Genomic DNA, 19,121 nt, shown 5'->3' with positions numbered 1-19,121 from the left:
CTGTCCCTAAGGGGTGCTGCTGCCCTCCCGCGGCTGCGTGGGGCTCCGCTCAGTGGGGGAACATTTTCTGCTTGGGATCCAAGTCCCTCCCCAAAACTTGTTAATGAGGATTTGGTAAAGGGGACTAGGAGAAATTCACCAACCCAGTGTCAAAAAGGGCTGCATCTTGGCTGGGACATCAATACAAACCCCAAACCTGCTTTCTGGGGGGCTCTAGGTCTCGCCCTGCTCCAGATCCCAGAGGCATCTCACACTGCAGACCCCACTAGCCAGTTTTAGGGCATCCAAAGTCCTGCTTTTCCTGCATGTGTCCTGCCTGGAAATGCTGCTTACATGGCCTTTCCTCATCACGCAGGTCTTTCTGGCCACACGGCAACCTGTCCCCCTGCACTGCACTGTATCACGCTGCGAGCATGTCTGAATGCTTCATGGGAGGGACAATGAATTTGTCTAAGTTTCCAGAGAGAAATGTGGGAGCCCTGCTCAGCTCTGCACACCCCACAGATCTGACCTGCCATCTATCTCGCAGGACCTCTTCACTGAGGGACTCATCCTGCCCAGCAGCTGGTTGCCCAAACTAGCAAGTGCTGCTGGCTCCAAAGCGACACACAGCCCTGCGTGTCCTGAAACTCCCTGCCTACCGTGAGCTGCGATACTCCAGCCCTTGCTTCCAGCATGGTGCAAAAACTCTTGGAAAAAGAAGGAAGAAGTCACAAAATGAAGTATTTGACCTGCCTGCACCTGTCTGGGCTCCCGTCCTGCCTGAGGACCATGATGGCATGAACTTAATTCAGCACATTTGGACTGGATTTCCCTGCCAACTGCAAGAAGGTGCTGCTTGTCCTGAAAACATCGCTGTGATGTTAACTCCAGGCATCGTGTAATAGACAATGGGATGCTCTGGGTTTTGACGTCCCTGGCTGGATGAAGGCAAAGAGCACGCAGGGGAGTGTTTGAGAGCCAAGCGGCCCCACGGCCCCGGCTGCCCCATCACCGCAGGTTGTGACCCAGGAGTGATAGGTGCAGCAGCCCAAATCCATGCTGGAGTGTGCGGGGAGAGGAGAGGCTGGAGCTGGAGCCACCAGAGGGAGCAGAAACTCCTTCAGTGTGGGAGCGAGCCGGGGAGAGGAGCTCCCACCCGGGGCTGGGGCACCGGGGATGCTCTGGTTTCCCATGGGGATTTTTCCTGGCCTGCAGGTTAAACACGAGCAGATGCTCTTGTTCTATCAGGGCTTTCTGCCTCCCTCCTGCAAGTGCTTCTGCTGCAAACTGCCCTTGCAGACCAGGCAGCCCTTCAGGGAGAGAAACGCCACGTGCAAAATGAGGAAAAAGCAACAAGTAAAACCCAAACCAAACAGTTTTTGAGCCCCTAAAGTCACAGCAGCAGAACAGGGGCACAGGTCCCAGCTGCCTAAAAGGAAAATCAATTGACACTCTCTCTATCAAACCATCCTCCATCCTCAGCCGGCCAGCCTCATGCTCCTGCCTTTAGCTGCAATTTATCAATTCTTATTTTAGGTTTACTAAAATCCCCTTTGGGGGCTGGGCAAAGCAAGCGAGCCAAGATGTACACAGATAAATCAGGACAAGGTCCTCACACCATGGCTCGGGGGTGATCTGCTGTTCTGTGCCATCCAGACATGATTCCAGGCAAATGGCAACGGGCAAAGCCGGGAAGCCGGGACATGGCAGTTCCATGGGCAAGCCCTGGGATGGGAAGGGTCAAGACTGAGCCAGACATGTCTGGACACCCCGACTCGTGGCATCAGTTTGGGAGCTTATGCAGACACAGAGAGGGTAGTGGTGATGCAACTTCCCCTGGGATTGCCCCGGTGGGGCTGAGGGGCCTGATGGAGAGGGTCCACGATGCTCCAGCCCTGGGTGCAGCAGTGATGCTGCTGTGGGACCCAGAGCTGGGGACGGCAGGGAAAGGGTGTTGGGCAGAGATCGGGGTGCAGCATTGCAGTGGTCCCCCTCAAAGGAGCTAAAGGAGCAGGAGGGGAAGAAGAGGGAGACAAAGATGCCCGGGGAGGAAACCGTCAGCCAGAGGAAAATAAGGATGCAGAGAGGGGGATGGATCCAGCTCTCATTTGGAGGCACAGGACAGGCATCACTGAGCAGAGCTGGGGGTGAACCGGGCTGGATTGGGCTAGCACTGCTCTAGGAAGGAGTGGGTGGCACAGAGCAGCAACCAGGGATCAGCAAGAGCAGCACTGACCTGAGGCTCACGGGAGCTTTCATCAGGGGTGGGCTGGGGGGGACAGGAACCTGCCAGCAGTCCAGCATGAACACTGACCATACGGGCTGCTTTTGGGAGCAGGTTGGGGGGGGGATGGAGGAAGGATGAGTTAGGTGCCGCTCCACAGGGCCTTAGGGGTCAGCCCCCACCTGGGGGTGGCATAGGGGTGGGTGCGGGCACCCACGGCAGGGCAGAGAGGGGGTGCACACGCGTGGGAAAGGGGTGGGCAGCCTGGGTGAGTGCGGAGGGGGAGGAAGGCGGTCCTGGGGGGAGGCTGGAAGGGGGTGGAGTTGCTGTTTTTTCTTTGAACACGGTGAAGACTTTAGCTTGGAACTTGCATTTGTGGAGCTCCCAGCCGGCAGGAATCAGCTCTCCCTCCTGCGGGAGAGCCCCCGGGGCAACAGGCTGCACCGCTCCGCTGCCCTGCGCTTTGGGGTGGCAGCTTTCGGGGCAGTGGCGAGGGCAGGAGGCATGGGGCGATCCTCAGCTGCCTTCCTCTCCCCTGTGCCCTCTTTGCCTTTTTTCTCTTTCTCTTTTTGCTTGTTTGGGGGCTTGTGCTAACGCTGCCTGTGCCAGGAGGGATCCGGGAGCAAGCCATCCCTCTGCTGCACGAATTGGCTTCCCACCTGCTCGCAGCCTCAAAGAAGTTTCCCCTCCATCTGAGGCACTGTGAGAAGAAAGGCAGGAGGTGGCTCGGAGCCCACTGGCCCGTGGTGCCAAGCCCTGGCATGTGAGGGGTGGGCAGGGGGACAGCAAGCTTTCCTCTTGCCTTCCCCGGAGATTTGGGATCACGCATAGACCATGAATGGATCCTTTTTCAACCAGACTCTCCTAGAGCAGGGAGCTTACCCCAACAGGACCCAGGGTTTGGGGATGCTCATGGCCTGCTGCAATGGGACTGGCTCAGTGCTGGCGACTGACGGTGGCTCCTCGGTCCTGGCGCCTGATGAGAGGAGTCTTTACATCACACGGGTGGTGCAGATCGCTGTCCTCTGTGTCCTCTCCTTGACTGTGATGTTTGGCATCTTCTTTTTGGGCTGCAACTTGCTCATCAAGTCAGAGAGCATGATTAACTTTCTGGTGAAGGACCGAAGACCTTCCAAGGATGTGGGAGCTGCAATCATGGGACTTTACTGAAGCCACCGGGCTTTTGTAGGCAAGTGAACTGTCTGGACCTGGTGCTGAGATGTGCATTCCCATGTGTTTGGGGCAGCTGGGGGGAGTGGAAAGCGGGGAGAGGGGTCTTTCAATATGTCTGTGTCCATGGGAAAGCAAACCTGCACTTCCCAGTCAACAAACTCTGTCGTGGTGAACGGGGAAATCTCCCCAGAGTTGTATGAAGCACAATAAATGACCAGCATCGTGTTGCATGCAGAAATGGCTCAAGTTTTGCATGAAACTTGCAGAAACAGTGATAATGTGCAGATCTGGACTCTTTTCTGCTGTTACCTTGGATACCGCTACCTGGTATTTAGGGCTAAAAAAAAAAAAAAAGAAAAAAAAAGGCAAATAACTCACTACAAAAAGAAAAAAAAAACCACTAAAAGGAAAGCAAAATGCATGGCACAGACCACATCTTTGACCATGGGGCAGGGGACGGGAAGTGCCGTGTGGGTTGTACAACAAAGTCTCCATGCTACAAAATGTGTCAGTCTGTTTGTATTTCGGACCTCAAGCATGCATCTTCTGCTGGAGTTTTGTAATGAGGAAAGCATGTTCTTCTTTTTTTCTGAGCTATCCTGTTAAATAAACCAGTACTTTCTTCTTCTTTCACACTATGCTGAAGGAAGAAAAGAACCCAGATAAATACAAAAACCCACTTCAACCCCAGAACAAAAGCATGCTTGTTTTTGTACACAACAGCCTTTTTTTCAAGTGCTATCCTGTTACAGTCCTTGATGTTTTTGTAGTTTTTTGAAAACTGGTGAACATTCAGGAAAAAAAGAACCTGTTTCAAAAGAATTTTGTGTTGTCTTCATTTTCTTTCTCTGTGTGTGCTGAGTTCAGATATTGCAATCCTAGTTCCAGATAAAATCATCTCACCTTCCAGCTGAACTCTAATTAGAGCTATCTCTTTAAAACAGCAACTACCATACATTTCTCACAGGCAAGTATCAATTACCACTAGCAAATACATTTGTCAAGAACTACATATTTCAGGCTTGTGTTAAATACCTGCACAGTACTGAAGCAGAGATTCATAAAGATGCACTGAGTGCCTCTTGCAAAGCTATATTTCACCCTCCGAGTTAAAATCTCCAGCTCCTCTGATCCTGATGAGCTGTCGAAAATAAATTATGTGAGAGGAGGAGGACTCCTGACCTTTGTTCTATGATGGAATTACGGCTCTGTCTGTGGGTGTGAGATGGAAATAATTTGAGTTTTGTTGCACCAACAATATTCCTGCTGGGTCCGCTTCTGTAGTGGGAAAGCAATCCTGGATACTGGAAGAACTGATGATCTGATCTACTTGGCTGTAAATCCAGAAGAACAGCTCTCTGCCTTTCCCAGAATGAGGAATAAGATTAGAGTATGTTTTGTAATTAATCAATATTTGCTGAGCACCTTTTTCAGTGTTCCCACAGAGTACTGGTGGACTAAACCTGATGCAGATCAGGACTAGTGCAGCGCTGTCACTGGTTGCTCCCACTAACTTGTTGTCTGTTAACGCCTTAGGAGCACAAAGACAATGTGGCAGCAGGACCACAATTTGGGATTCGAAGCTCTGAAATGTCCCATTGATGCCAGTGAAATGGCTGAACAGGCAGGGCTCTGATTTTTATGAGCAGCTTGTAGGTATGCATACCTGAGCAGCCTTCTCAGCATGGAGGGTTTGCTGCCCTGCCAGCAAATGTAAAAGTGGCTTCACACAGCAGCGTGGAAGGGGATTTTGGTCCCTGCTGCTAAAGGGGGTGTTATAGCCATTGCTCTCTTTGCATATGAGTGCAGACTGTTCCCACTGTGGGAACACAGGCTGGTCACACCATCAGAGTGAGATGCAAATAACCCCAATGCATTTGATGGCTGAGCTCTGCTAACACTTAGGAGTGTACTTGCACGTACAACCTAAAAGTGTAACTGCATCTTCAGGTGACTGCGCTATCAGAGGACATCCCAGATGTACTCACTAAATTCCCATCCAGCTTCTGCTTTAAGTTGTTATTTGGTCCCTCTTGCCAATCTACCCATCAGCCGTGTCCCCAGCACAAGGGAGAATTCAGAGATGACAGAAGAACCTTCCAGTGTTAGCAATGCAAGCAAGGCACAGGAAAAATTGCAAATCCAAAGAAAGTATCAAAATCACCTTAACTCTGACCTGCAGCAATGACCTGAGTGAAAAGGTTGGTCAAATTATCTCAGCTGTCCCTACCTGCCTTGCTCTGCCAGGGGCTGTGAGAGATGGTGTGTGTGTTGAGGTGTCCTGTTGCGCAGTGGGGAAACATGGCTCTGTAATCCCACATAGCCACCAACTTGTCAAGTGCCCTTAGAGGCCACATCCAGGCATGGAGCACGGGGGTCTTAATCCCTTTTGTGCTGTGGAGTCTTCCAGAGGAAAGGAGAAAATTCAAACACAGTAGGGTCATGTATACATGAAGTGGAGGAGCAATATAATCCCCCAGAAAGCAGAGCTGGACACCTGCTGAATCAGGTGGAGCTTGCTCAGGAGTCAATTAGGACAATTAGACTTTCCACATGGCCCCTTGGGGCAAAAGCACAACTTTACCTTGGCTTATTCATCCTCTAGTCGTGCTGTGTCTCTTTCCTGACCCCAAGGGCTATGTCTACATTACCAGGTCGTGTGGACCAACAGAAGAGGGTCTGCAGAGTGAAGCAGTTGGTGGGCACCATCCACATTTGCCATACTACATGCCATGTGTCTCCATGGGGTTACTGGGCTTCTGTCTTGCTTGCGGTGGGTTTAAGACACTTGCACACAAGTCCCCATCCCGTTAGATTCCCAGTAAAAAGCTGATTACCCCACCGAGAGGAGGAATTATTTGGGGAAAAGAAGATCTCTGGAGGATTGCTGCCAGCACTGAGATGGCAAGGGGACACCAGAAGGAAGGCAATGGAGGGCTGGCATGGTGAGGGAACCCCTTGGGTTAGAGATTTGGGGTCTAAAGACCCTCTTGAGGTGAAGTCATGGTTGCTGTTTTAACTGCCCTGATTCCTTCCCCATCCTGTTTGCACAGAGCAGATGCCAGTGCAGGTCATGCCTGGTGGAAGGGAGGGTGCTGAGGGCATCATGACGTTCCCCAGATCTCAGGGGAAGAGCTGCCACCTCAGACCCTGAAACCCAGCTGCCCTGCCCCAGAGACGTGAGTCCTGCAGCCAGAGGATGAGGTGGTTACTCTAGGCCTTCCGTAAGGAAAGCAGACCATAATGGCTCTTTCTGCTGCCTTTCCCCACAAATAGCTGTGTTTTTTCATCTCACACCTACTCATTTAAGTTAAGCTTGCAAGTGGGTACTGGCTCCCAAGAAAATTTAAGCAGGTTTTTTTTGAACGAGGCTGATTTAATGTTAATTTGATTTATTTTTTTTAATTGTTGCTTGTAGCACATTAGTTTCCAGAAAGTCAGTGGGGTGCCAGGAGCCGTACACATATGACTGAGAGACACTGCTGGCTATAAAGTATAGCAGAGAGACAGGGAGAGAGCGGACATGCTTAGGTGGATCATCTCATCAGTGGCAGAGTGAGGACCAGCCACTGAGTCTCATTTAAAATCATGTCTGAGCAGTGGAATACAAGATACTAATGCAAGCCAGTGGGACTGCCCACATTGGTCTGAACCACTGGTCCCCCTAGTCTGCATCCCTTCTCTGAAAACAATCACAGTTTTAGGCAGTACGTGGTCAGTCAAGTTATCCTACTAATGGGGAACTGCTTCTTGACCCCCACCAAGAGCAACCTGCACTGGACCTTCACAATCCTCCTTCAGGAACAGCTCCCTGTCTCTGGGCTGGTCCCCACTTGTCGCGATTCTGTTCCAGCTGGAATTTCTTATTTCTAGACAGGCAGCAGGGAAACAGCAGGGAAAGGCAAGTGTGAGAGCATTTCCCCCTGCTGAGCACCCTGTCTGCAAAGAGAAATCCTTTACCTCTGTAATCACTGATTTTACAGTTGGAGAAATAAAGCGGTGGCTTGACCTACCTGAGAAAACCCATCAAGCCGGGTCATACAGTCCTGCCCACAGTGGGGAAAAACCCAAACCAAGTCCCAAACAACACCCATCTCCTTCTTCCTGCCCTGGCAGTCTTGGCTGAGGGCAATGAAAGAGTTAAACAAGATGAGACAGACAAACAGATTAGGGGGGAGGGAGGATCCCAACCTGAGCCTGGCACCAGATGTACTGGAGCGCGTGCACCAAACATACACAGTATTTAATAATTCCTGAGAATTGCCATGGTAATGAAGCACAGAGTCAGGTTGTTATGGTAACAGCTTTTTTTTTTAGGCAGGGAGGCATTACCCAGGTTGTAACCTCAATCCAGACTGAACACATTTCTGAGAGCACAAAAAATAAAAAAGAAGTAAAATAAAATCAAATTAGGTAAGTAGCAGTTTCCTGTCTCTTGTCTGGCAGTTCTGGGCTTGTTCTGTAGGTAGGTAAGGGAACCAGGTTGCTCCAGACACACATTGCCCTGGAAAGCCTGGGGAATGGCTGGAGTGGCTCTCTGCAGGTTTGAAACCGAGTGCTGATGGGGGTGAGGGGCTGGACCCCTCTCATGGGTGGGTCTGGCATGCTCCGCCACCACCTGGTTTCCCTGCCAGACCTCTGGCCTGACTTCAGGCATGTCCTAAGCATGTCCAGCTGGCTAACACGAAGGACACATGGGTCTCTCCGAGTGCATATGCTCAAGAGAGCAGTCATGGACAAGCCCTCATCCCAGCCGAGCCCACAGAAGGATGCTGTGATCCCAGTTTGCAGCCTGCTTACAGTTACCTGCATCCAAAGCGATGAAGGTCCCAAAGCTGGTCTCCAAGATGAGGCAGGCAGTTTGGGAGCTGGAAAGGAGGTAACAGACCACTTTTCCTAAAGCCACACGACAGACCTAAGAAGAAAACACAGGTCTTCTGAGCTCTGGCAAGGTCTCCAGGCTGCTGTGCTCCCCAAAGGGGGACCATCGAGCAAGAATGGAAATCTCCTGTGTCTCCCTCCTGCCCTCCCATCAGTGGGCAAAAAGACACTTCCATCTCCCCTCCCAAGCCACCCCTCAAGCAAGAGTGTCAGGTTTGTCCAGCTGATCCTCATATTGAATTTTAATTTAGTGCTAGTTAAATCAGCAGCTTTGTGAGCCTATTCTCTATTAAGAAAGCTGAGGCAGTGCATGTAGGGGTTCACTTAGCAGGGAGATGGCTTGAAATACGCAGTGCAATTACTCAGGAACATCGCTCAATAAATACCCACTGCAGCTCAGTGTGGTTCTCTTGTATTGTCTGTGTGAGAGCCATTAGCCTCCAGATAAAGCCTCTGTAGTCCAGCTCTGCCAGAGACGGACAAGTTGATGCCATGAGTCAGGTACTCAAAGGAGAACTGAAGCCAAACGATGACAAAATTCAAGAGTCAGCATTGCCTCACAGCTTCAGAGACTTTGCCTACCAGTTTCTCTGTTTGAAAGGGAAACGTTTCCCAGTTTCTGTGTCTTCCCAGCTGCTTTGCTGCTGTGGCTGCTGATGGCATTTCGGCCTGGAATTCCTCAGATCCCCTGTTCTGCCCTGGCCCCATACTTGAGCGTGCCTGGAGTTGCTAGCCTGGCCCAGGGCTTGCTCCCTCCTGAAGTGTGCAGAGCACCTGGCACCCACCACAAAACCTGGGGCACAGAAAGCTCACTTCTAAATAAATGTGGGTTGTCCCTCTTGCTCTTTGCCAAATCAGAGCTGTTATGGGATTGTGTGAGCATTTAGAGTCCTCGGCATAAAACACGGATCTTACAGCTCCATCTGTACTAGGAAAATGAACAGCACCAGGAACGTTCCTGGGCACTGGAACTTGACTGATGATACTGTTAACTTGTGAGAATGGTTCTTGGTAAGGTTCAGACCTGTGCCAACAACCTGACCTGAACAGTCCCTAGGCAGTGGCAAAATGACAGAGTTAAAAGACTATGGTGCATTCAAGCACATTGCTTTGGACTGTGCTGTCTGTGCAGAGTGAGTATCTCACTAGATCTGATGGATTTACATGCAAGTACAGATGTCTTTAAAGCAGTTGTTGCGCTTTCTGAATCCAACTTGGTTTTCTCAAGTATGAATGAGGGACTGGAAACCCCTGGTTTTAGTCCTGGAGAATATGTCTTTGGAAAAACAGTGAACACAGGAAAGCACAAAACATCCTCAACAGCCTTGACAACTGCCTGTTGCATGGTATTGGATACATCTTTGGGTTCACACTAGTTCCCCCATTAAGATGACTTAGCCAAGCAATTCCCCAGCAGTCTGGTCAAGTTTGTGCTCCTGTGATTTTAGAGACAGGCAATTTCTTAGACTTGTTTGTTTCATGAGTACATGGTTATGGAATATTCAGTTAAGAGAAAATCAGAATGCTGCCAACAATCAGTATGGTTTGGCACATCCTCGAAGATATCGCTGTCAACATGCTGGAAAGTGGTGGGGGCACTGGCAATGCTCAAAGACATGAACATGTATCCAAAATGACTGTCTCTGATCTGAAAAAAGCTGCTCATCTACATGTATTTTAGGTTGTAAGTATAACAGAAGTCTAGCTTCAGAGATGCCTTTGCCTCTCATCCTTCCCAGAAGCTCATTAGTGTGGATGATGTTTTCACATCATTAATTTAAGGCAGGTTAATCAATAACAAAGCAAAAATGTCTTTTTAATGATGAAGATTTTAGCACAGTAGTGCAAGAAGCTGAGAGATGGGTCTGCGTGGCAATCCTGGCTGCAGGTCACAGATGACTTCAAGGTGAAGGCAGCAGTTTTGGCACTTTGTCAGCCTGTGGTATTCAGCTGGTCAGGATCATGAGTCCTGGCCGTGGCAAAGTGCTCTTTGTTAGGGCGCAGTCAGGCAGCAGCTATTAAATCAAACATGTTTGCTCTTTTTGAGTTAATGAGACCTGTCTGAACACTGCTTCTCAGATGAATGGGTTTCTCCTGCCCCAGTGACCACCTTTGAAGATACCACCTCTGCAGGTGGATTTAATCTCCTAGCAAGGAGCTGTGAGATTAGAGGACACAGCATCAGAATCCCTTGTCAGATATGCCTTTTCTTTCCATGTGGGCTGACTGGCTCTTTATGATTTATGCAGCACCAGCTGTGCCTTACTGATACGTGCCTTTGGTGACCACCACCACTTTTGGGTTTGCTCTGAGTGACTCTAGGGGGAAAGGAGACAAGATCCATCCTTCCCATGCTCCAGTTCTTCTGAAAGGGTCCAGTGCTGTGAGGACATGAGTTATCATCTCATTTTCACTGTGGATGTGACACTGGAAGTGGAGATGATCAAGACAATAATCAACAAAAGGCAGGAGAAACGTCTACCCTGTGGCAGCAAGCAACTAGAGTGACCTTTCTGGAAAAGGGGCTGGAACTGCAGAGCTACACAACTCTGATTGTTCATTAAAGAGACAGTTTTGTTACCTTAGCGTGTCTGTTGGTGTTGTTCAAGGCTGGTACACAAGCATGAGAGTGAGGATGGATGTAGGTGCTTGTGCAGAACACTGCACCTTCCAGGAAAACAAGGTGTGCATGAAAGCAAGCTCAGGGCACTGTTCCCTTTCCATGGCAGCTGCCTGGCTGTTGCTGGATGCTGGCGCTCTGCCCAGGCATGGCTCAAGCTTTCATGCACGTGGGGTTAAATCCAGAGTCATCCTTTCTGGCAGGACCCACAAGTGTTCACATCTTACAGGTTTCTGTGCAGCTGTGCATACTCCCCTCTTGCCTCACTGAGTCCCAAAATGGAGGTTTAATAGGACAAGACAGCTGAAGAAACAGGCAAAATGTAATTAGGCTTTAATTAGCTAAGTTCGTTCTCTCAGATAATTGAAAATCAGACTAATTGGTTGCAATGAATTCCCAGTACAGACAGCCATCCAGCTTGGTGTGTGCTATGCCAGCTGCCACACCACTGCAAAAGGACCAGCCTGGAAATTGAACACTACTACCCACTGACCTGCAATACTCTGCAAGGCCCAGTTCTTCATCTCCAGGGAGATGTTAAAATCCCTAAACCCCCCAGACTGCAGTGAGGGTGGTTTAGTGACCCATGTACACAGCAAGGCTCATTGTTCTCCATCCCACACTTCACAAACCAGGGAGCCAGCGGGCCACTAAACCTCACGCGCCCATGCAGGAGCATGCCAACAATCCTAGTGTGACAGGATTTGCCCTAGGCCATTTGCAGCATGCCAGAGGGTTACAGCTGGAAAGGACAACAGGTTTACTCTGCACTTACCTCCATCATGATTACAGCATGCAAGCAGTTGGCTGGCCTCAAAGACTGGCTGTGTATGGTCAGTGCTGAATCAACTGTGCTGGTTGCCCCTTCTCCTGTCTCTGCTGCTCAGTCTGTCTCAGGTGGTGGGTTTCCAGAAGCTCTGTTTCATGATCAAGTCTACCCTGGGCTGACAGAAACCTCTAGGGTACAAGTTGGAGTAGGCAGTGACACTTCTAGATCTGCCTTGGCCATGCTTTCTCATAGAAACCCAGAGATTTAATAGCCGCTGGTTGTACTGGAGCTCCCTTCTACTAGGACAAAACTGAATGTCTCCACCACGAATGTGACAAGGCAAAGTGAAGCAATCATTCTGGCTGAGGAGCTTCAGGAAATAGGTTGCTTTGCCCAGGTGCACACAATTTTTCTAGCAAGTCCCTTGTGAGACTCCACATCCCTGTTTCACAGAGCAGAGACTTTGTATTTGGTACAGGTGGCAGTTTCTCAGTGGCCAGGGATGGTTCAGAGAGGTTGCACAGGTAGGAACAAACATGATGTTGTTCTTTTCATCACAGCACTTGAAGGATCATGCCTAGAAAAATGCTGGACTTATTCTGCATCCTTGGCTCAGGTTCCCCTTCTCTCTCCCTGCTAGGCAGCGTGCTGTGTGCCAGGTGGCTACATTTCATTATGGAGTTTATAAAGTGCCTGGGGAAACAAGGCATGGGGGGATGAAAAATTACGCACACATTTCACTCAGCTCTGACTGTTTGTCATCTCATTGTACAGAAATGTAATAAACACTGGGGGGAGCAGGGGGTGCAAGAAGGGAGGTACTAATCACATTTGCACCATTCCTGTAGTTTGTGGCTTTTTTTCACACTTCCATCTGCCTGGGCTGTATCACTAGGGATATTTCTTTTGCTTTGGCGTTAAAACCATTTCCAGCCTTACATGCTTCCCCAATAAATGGCAACAAAAAGGAAAAAAGGCAGCTCTGTGGTGGCAGGGAGCACTGGATGTTGCTACAATTTCAAGTCAAGACCTGACATCTTATTTTTCCCTTGGGCTGAAAAGCAATTCCAAAGTACTCCTCTGCACTGACCACATTTCACAGTGGTACGAATGGCTCTGCCCACTCCTATCCTCTTGTGTTTAAGGTGCTGATTTCAAAGCACTTTGCACAAAGCACTGCTGGATGAGCCACAACAAACCCAGCTCCTTGGCTCTAGGTGAAGCAGCAAAGGCTGATGGGAGAGAGGAGTTGGTAAGAACCTCCGCTGCTTAGGAATTTGCCACATGCATAGTTACTTTAAATGGCTCAGGCCTGCTGCCTGCAGGTGTCTTATTTCAGGGCTTTAGGATGACTAAGAGCTCCATTATTCTCTGCAAGGTATATACCAGGTTAGCCTTTAACAGGCAGGAGGGAACAACACCTGGCAACAAAACACAAAGAAACACAGCTGGCCATTTGGATGCACTGGGCCAAAGTCCCTTTTTATAGCTCCCTCCCCATGTGTAGGGGGTTGTGGGATGAAGAAATCAAAGAACAGCAATGCCAAAGCTCAGCATCAGCACTCCCCTCTTTGTTATGGTAGAAATGCCCAGCCGAGCCTCACAGTTATGGCTGTTTCTGGAGGAGGGGATTGTTTAGGACTGTGCTTTCATGTGCTAAAGCTTGTGGCAGCTACAGCTTAGAGCATCCCCAGCTCCTTGCATCCTTGCTGTCTCTTCATGCCTCCCCACTTCACACATAGGGGAGTCATGCTGTGAACCAGATCAGGGAACCTGAAAAAAACCCATAGTAAACTAACACTAAACATAGCTTTCCATGTTGGTCAATTCATTCTCTGGTTCACCCTGCAGACCCCAGGCAACACTGCTGGCACAACTAACAGGAACTGTGTACTGCTACAGGAAAGAGGAGGGAAAGGCTGTCACTTTGGGAAAGGTATTTCTCAAGCTTCCCAAAAAACAGCTTTAGAAGAGTTCTCCCTCAGCTTTGGATCCACTAAAACCCTAGAACCATTCCTGTACAGCTGCTCCCCAGCTCATTGTCCCCCATCCACAATTTGTGTAGCTGATGATCAATGCAGGTTTGCAGAACTGTGCATTTGTTCCTAGTGAACCCCATCACAGGTGTGATTTCAGTGCCATTTCTCTGTTTTACTGGGCTCCTTTCAAACTCTCATCTTGTCTTGCATTACTCACACCTCTCCTCCCAGTGTGCAAATGCATTACATATCCTGGTGTTCTTGTTCAAGCCACCAGAGTCCTTGTGCAGAAGCCCCTTGTTTTCTGGGAGCTTCTCCCTTTCTTTTTCTTTTCTGGCTGTGATGAGGCACCTCCAGAAAACGGAGGTAACATGCCACCAAGTCTGCCATCTGCAACAGTAATAAATGCCTTGCCCAAAGCAACTTACATGGGACCTGTTGCTCCCTTACTCAACGTCAAGTCTTCGCTGTAGATCAATTCACTGCAGTGGAGCTGGGAAGTTTTACTCCCACTTTGAATTTGGATCACAATGCAGAGATAGTGGGAGTATGTGGCATTGGCTTCCTGCTGATGGGTAATTTTGGAGCTTGGGAAATAAACAGAAAGAGACAAAACATTAAAATCTCGTGATAAAACTTGGCTTGCTTTGCCTTAGTCCAGCTGCCACACGTTATTTCCATTTCTCAGGCTTTTCCTCCCTTCTTTTAGTCTCCATTTATTGCAATGTGACAATAAAATAACTTTTAATTACAAAATTGGCTCCTGTCACTTTGCCTATGTCAAAATGTCTAACCTCCTCTTCTTGCCCCTCCCCCATTTTTCTTCCCCATTTTCTTTCAAATTTAGTCCCTTTGCCCAGCTGGGACAATCTCCCTGTGAATCCAGGCTACTCCAAGGAAATGACTCCACTTAAAAATATCCTAGAGCAACCAATTCTAAGCCATTCTTGTCATGGTTTGCTTTGTGTGGGTCTCCTGCAAGTTATTTCCTCCTGAAATCCCAAGCTCAATGTAAAAGAATTACCTGTCTTTTTAATCAAGGAATAATTTCAGCTCTGTAATGAATTGCCTGAGAAATGAATACGGAAGGAGCTGAAGCCCTCCAACAGAACAACCTCCAGTTTTGCGCTATTAATGCTCCTTATGAAATGTGTCAAAGCTCTGCCAGCCTTCGCTGTGTCTGCTCTGGGGTCTCTGCCTCGTGACTAGGAAAATGAGAAGACAGTGGGGGAAGTGTGCCCAGAGCAGGGCTTGAGGAAAACATCTCCTGAAGGCCAGAGAGCTCTGGCATGGCTGCTATATTCAAGCTGAACACAGCGAGCCCATTGTGCTGTGCTGGGGTTGAAACTGGCCCTGAGCACCTCACTGCTTTGTCTGCAGGCTGCCACAAACCCACTGAGCTGCTGAGAACAGGCTCTGAGTATGCACAGTCCCTTGTGTGAAGCCCTGCATAGCTAAATCAGGTCCTGCACTGACTGCACGCTTACACCAGCTGAAATTCATGATTGCACACCACTGCAGACAGCCACCAGAGAAAGGAGTTCCCTCCTCCCATCCCCTCTCCTGTGCCTACCAGTGAGGCAGATCAGGGAGCTGATCCGGCTGAATATTGGGGGTTTTTTGTCCTGAGCTCTCTGGATCAGCTCCCTGGCCTGACTCACGGCGAGGATCCATTTGCTGCCAGTGCCATCACAGGGGTGACAAGTGGGAATGTGGGATCCTCCATCTGGCAGTGGCCTGCATCTCCCTGACCACAGCCACAAGATCATGGCCAAATCTTCAGACAAATCAGCTCTCCATTGTGAAGGTCAGTGAGGCAGAGGGAGGAGCCCTGCAGCTGGAGACACTTAACAGGGAGCAGCAAAGATGCTGGTGGACACTCCTGCAGTGACTGAACCCCACTGGTGGCTCGGGGTACACAGGGTGCTATGTCCCATCCCAGCAATGAAGCCAGCGGTCCCGACGCTGAACACTGCCTGCCTGCTCGCTACGTGCGATCTACCGTCCCGCTCCTGCTGGATGCTGATGAACCAAAATAACTCCCTGTTTTTCCCAGCCAGCGCTGAGCTGGGATGTGTTTGGGAAGGCGACTGCGACACTGTGACAGATGGCCAAGAAAGCAAATGCTGTTTTTTATGTCACCTCCGTGTTTCCTCCTCTGCTGTCTCCTGCGCTGGAGGCGGTGTTTGGAGATGGTGTGTGCTGCCAGCACACGGCTGGCGCCAGAGCTGAGGAGACAGCAGAAGGTTGGAGCAAGGTGTTGGCTATCTTGCACATATTTTCCCCCCAGCTCTCTCATGCTTTGTGACCTACATCAAGGCTTTCTCCTACAGGAGTTTGTGCCAAAGATGGGGCTTAGAAGTGGACTGGTGCTTGAAGTGGAGTGTTCGCTTTTGCAGAGCCACTGAACGGCCCCCCACAACCTGCCTGAAATGACTGCTGGCCCAGTCTGTTTTCTTTTGCCCTGAAGAGCCAGATAGGGCAGGAAAACTAGGCCAGGGTCTCTTTCTGCCAGCTAGTGTCCAATACTGGCTCTTCTTACAGACCCAGCACTAACTGCACATAGAGGACCCCAGGCAAGCCAAAGCTTCGATAAAAGCCAGTTTCTGAAACTCTGTGATGTGCCACTGCCTCGCCTCTGTCTTTGCGCATGTCAGTTGGTATCTTTGGGCAAGGGACCACTCCCCTCCCCTCCTGGGGCACAAACATCATGGCAGTGTTCAACGAGGGCTGGGCTAGTGAGAGATTGAGCCCTAGATCCCCGACATACAGTGGAAATTCAGCAGGGAGAGAAGCACACTTAAGCAAGAGAAGGGGAGCACCGAGAAGCTGGTGACTGTAAACTGCTGTCACTTGGGTTATACCTTGGAGGAAGCAGGAATGGCCCTGTGCAGGGACACAGGCATGAACTACACCAGCCCGTGCAGGTGGCTGCTGCTCCACGCTGCGGGCTCTGTTTCCATGGCAGGAGAGAGCCGCTTCTGCTGTACTGCTCGGCTGCCAGGACGCCAGCTCCTTTCACAGCCTGCCTGGTGCGGAAGGAGTGACTGACATCTCTGTTTGGCACAGCGTCTAACTGCCTCCTGCTTCTGCCTTGTTGCACTTGGCAATTCTCCCCCTTCTCCCTCTGTTTTTCCACTAGGAGATCTCACACTCCCCTGCCTTGGCAGCGGGTAGACAGACGAGAAGGGGTGGACAGATATATGGACTCAGAACAGCTCAGCAATGGCTCTCCTGTCTCTCCCTGCCTGCGATGGAAGTCTCCCCTGAATTCAAGGATCCCTGAATTCAAAGATCTGGCATTGAGCAGTGGGGATCACTGGTGTTTAAGGCAGCCAGAACCTCTTTTCCTAAGATAGGGAAACTGAATTCAGAGAGGCTGGTGAAAAATCAGTGTCACACTAGGTGACAGAGCTATGAATTGGACTCATTTCCATTGGGAGCTGGGAGCTCTCATGGGCCTGGGGAGACCCAAAGGGCTCTAAACAGCAGCTTCCAGCGTCGTGGCCCTGAGAACCAGGAGCCCACAAGTGAAGGATGAGCAGCTGGCTGCAACTCTGCTTTGCAGTCGTGTTGCGCTGGGGTCTCTGGCTCACTGCCACCTCAAAGCCCTGGGAGGGGTAACTCAAGCCCCATCTAAAGATGGTTTAGGAGAATAAAGCAAAAGAGAGAGTGGTGGGCAGATATGAAGGTGAGGGAGCAGGGCGCATATGATGACAAGAAGATTCTGCGGAGAAGAAGCACAAGGTAGGGAGAGGCAGAGAGGAGCTAGTCTGCACCCACACACCCAGGCCCAGCCCTTCCCCGCAGCAGGAGCATTGAAATGGAAATGACTTGCTATTTACAGTGCCAGCATCCTTCCTGCTCCCCCTCACGGAGCCAGACTGGGGCCCTCCCTGCCTGCCCTCCCAAGGCAGGCAGGGAGGGCCCCAGTCTGGCTCCGTGAGGGGGAGCAGGAAGGATGCTGGCACGCTGTGCCACAGATGTACGTGTGTGGGTGTGGGGGTGTGTGTGAGAGAGAGAAAACAGGGATGCTGTGAGGCTTAAGAATACGTGGGGAGCAGGCTCAGCTCCCTCATTCTCTCTGGACAGCACAAAACCTGTAACGGTGAAAAGGAGCAGCGTGCTCATGATTAAACACATTCTGCCTTCACCATCTCCCTGTGCCACTCCATAGTCATCCAGGGGCTTAGAAACAAGGCAAGGTGGGAGACACAGGGGCTGGGCAGAGCCACAGTTTCCTCCAAGTGGCAGAACAGGCCAGGGGGTATTTCAGACCTCCCTAGAAGTCCCTGGTCATTATTCTGCAGCATTATTCTGCTATGCAGGGAGACACATGCATGGGAGCGCGTAAAAGCAATGCCAGCCCATGACTTGGCTTCATTGACCCACAGAGGTAGCATTGGCAGCAGAAGAGAATCTTGATCCCATGCTGCTCACTGCTGTGGCTGCACTTGCCTGGCCCCAGGGTAATTAGTGTTGCAAGAGCCAGGCACCACTCCAGTTCCTCGGGGCCAGCATCTGCTGACAGGTGCCAGTGAGCAAGAGCTGAGGCTGAGCTGTGCCTGGAGCCAGCACCCTTTCTCTGAGCTGCCAAGCAGCACTTGTGGTTGTGGAGACCTCCCACCGCTCAGTGGGCCCCTTGGCCCATGCTTTCCTGGAGTGTGGAGCAATGTCAAGGTCAGGCTTGTCACAAGGATGTGCCCCCAGTGCTCACCAGAGAGAGGATGATGGGTCCTTTGAGAGCACAGCTATGAGGACACAGAGCTTCAGCACAGCACCCAGGTTTTCATCTCTCTCCACTCTGCCACACACCAAGGGCAACTGTCCCAGACCTGGAAAAAGGTCTGTAAAGACACAGAGAAAGTCTGCAAGGGCTGGCCTGTGACTCTAGTGGCCTGTGCAGTGGTGGGATTAAGCCCACCTTGCAGAGCTCTGAGCTGCAGAGTCCTTTATATTTCCCATTCTTTGCCTTCATCAGGTCTACTCTGAGTAGCACTTCCACAGCACAGGTCTTTGATGTGGCACTCTGCAGACTAGATGATGTTAACTGTCCCCTGGGATGGGGCTGTGGCTGGCAGCAAAGCAACTGTGAAGTCAATTAAGCAGAAAGCCGCTCCTCCAACTACTCCAGGTCCCTCCCTCTCTGCTCTTTCCTACTAGAAACAGGGGTGGAGGCAGAAGAAGGAAGGAAGCCAAGAACTCTTAACACTGGCATTACCTCCCTGGGCAAAGCACGAAAGCAGCCTCATACAAGTCCTTTTGGAAAAAAAACAATAAAAGCAGTGACGCTACAGACCTGGGAAGTAAGAGGTTTTTCAGTCAGGTATTTGGTTCCCTACATGGCACAGCCCACCCATCTCACCAGTCTTATTCTTCTCTTCCTATGCACTCCCAAACATTCACACCAAACCAAATGGCTCATACCAGTGCTAGCCCAGTTCCCAGCCTGGAGATCTGTGGGCTGTTCTCTAGTTGGGCTGTCTCAGGCCA

The 19,121-nt window shown here is 50.4% G+C and overlaps 1 protein-coding gene across 1 annotated transcript; it reads left to right on the top strand.

Annotated features, from left to right (window-relative positions):
- Positions 1–3,040: 3,040 nt before the first annotated feature.
- Positions 3,041–3,730, top strand: RPRML (reprimo-like). The gene has a single exon (XM_010561357.1). The coding sequence runs from the start codon at positions 3,041–3,043 to the stop codon at positions 3,374–3,376; it is 336 nt and encodes a 111-aa protein (XP_010559659.1). The 3' UTR covers positions 3,377–3,730.
- Positions 3,731–19,121: the final 15,391 nt, after the last annotated feature.

The sequence above is a fragment of the Haliaeetus leucocephalus genome, unplaced genomic scaffold (assembly GCF_000737465.1).
Source record: "Haliaeetus leucocephalus isolate CR32 unplaced genomic scaffold, Haliaeetus_leucocephalus-4.0 Scaffold144, whole genome shotgun sequence".
NCBI lineage: Eukaryota > Metazoa > Chordata > Aves > Accipitriformes > Accipitridae > Haliaeetus > Haliaeetus leucocephalus.
Note: the sequence above shows the minus strand (reverse complement) of the source record. Positions and strands in the feature narration are given on the sequence as shown.

Bases quoted from the DNA above. Each gene is read 5' to 3' on its own strand.
- RPRML (XM_010561357.1), top strand. From the start codon at position 3,041: ATGAATGGATCCTTTTTCAACCAGACTCTCCTAGAGCAGGGAGCTTAC.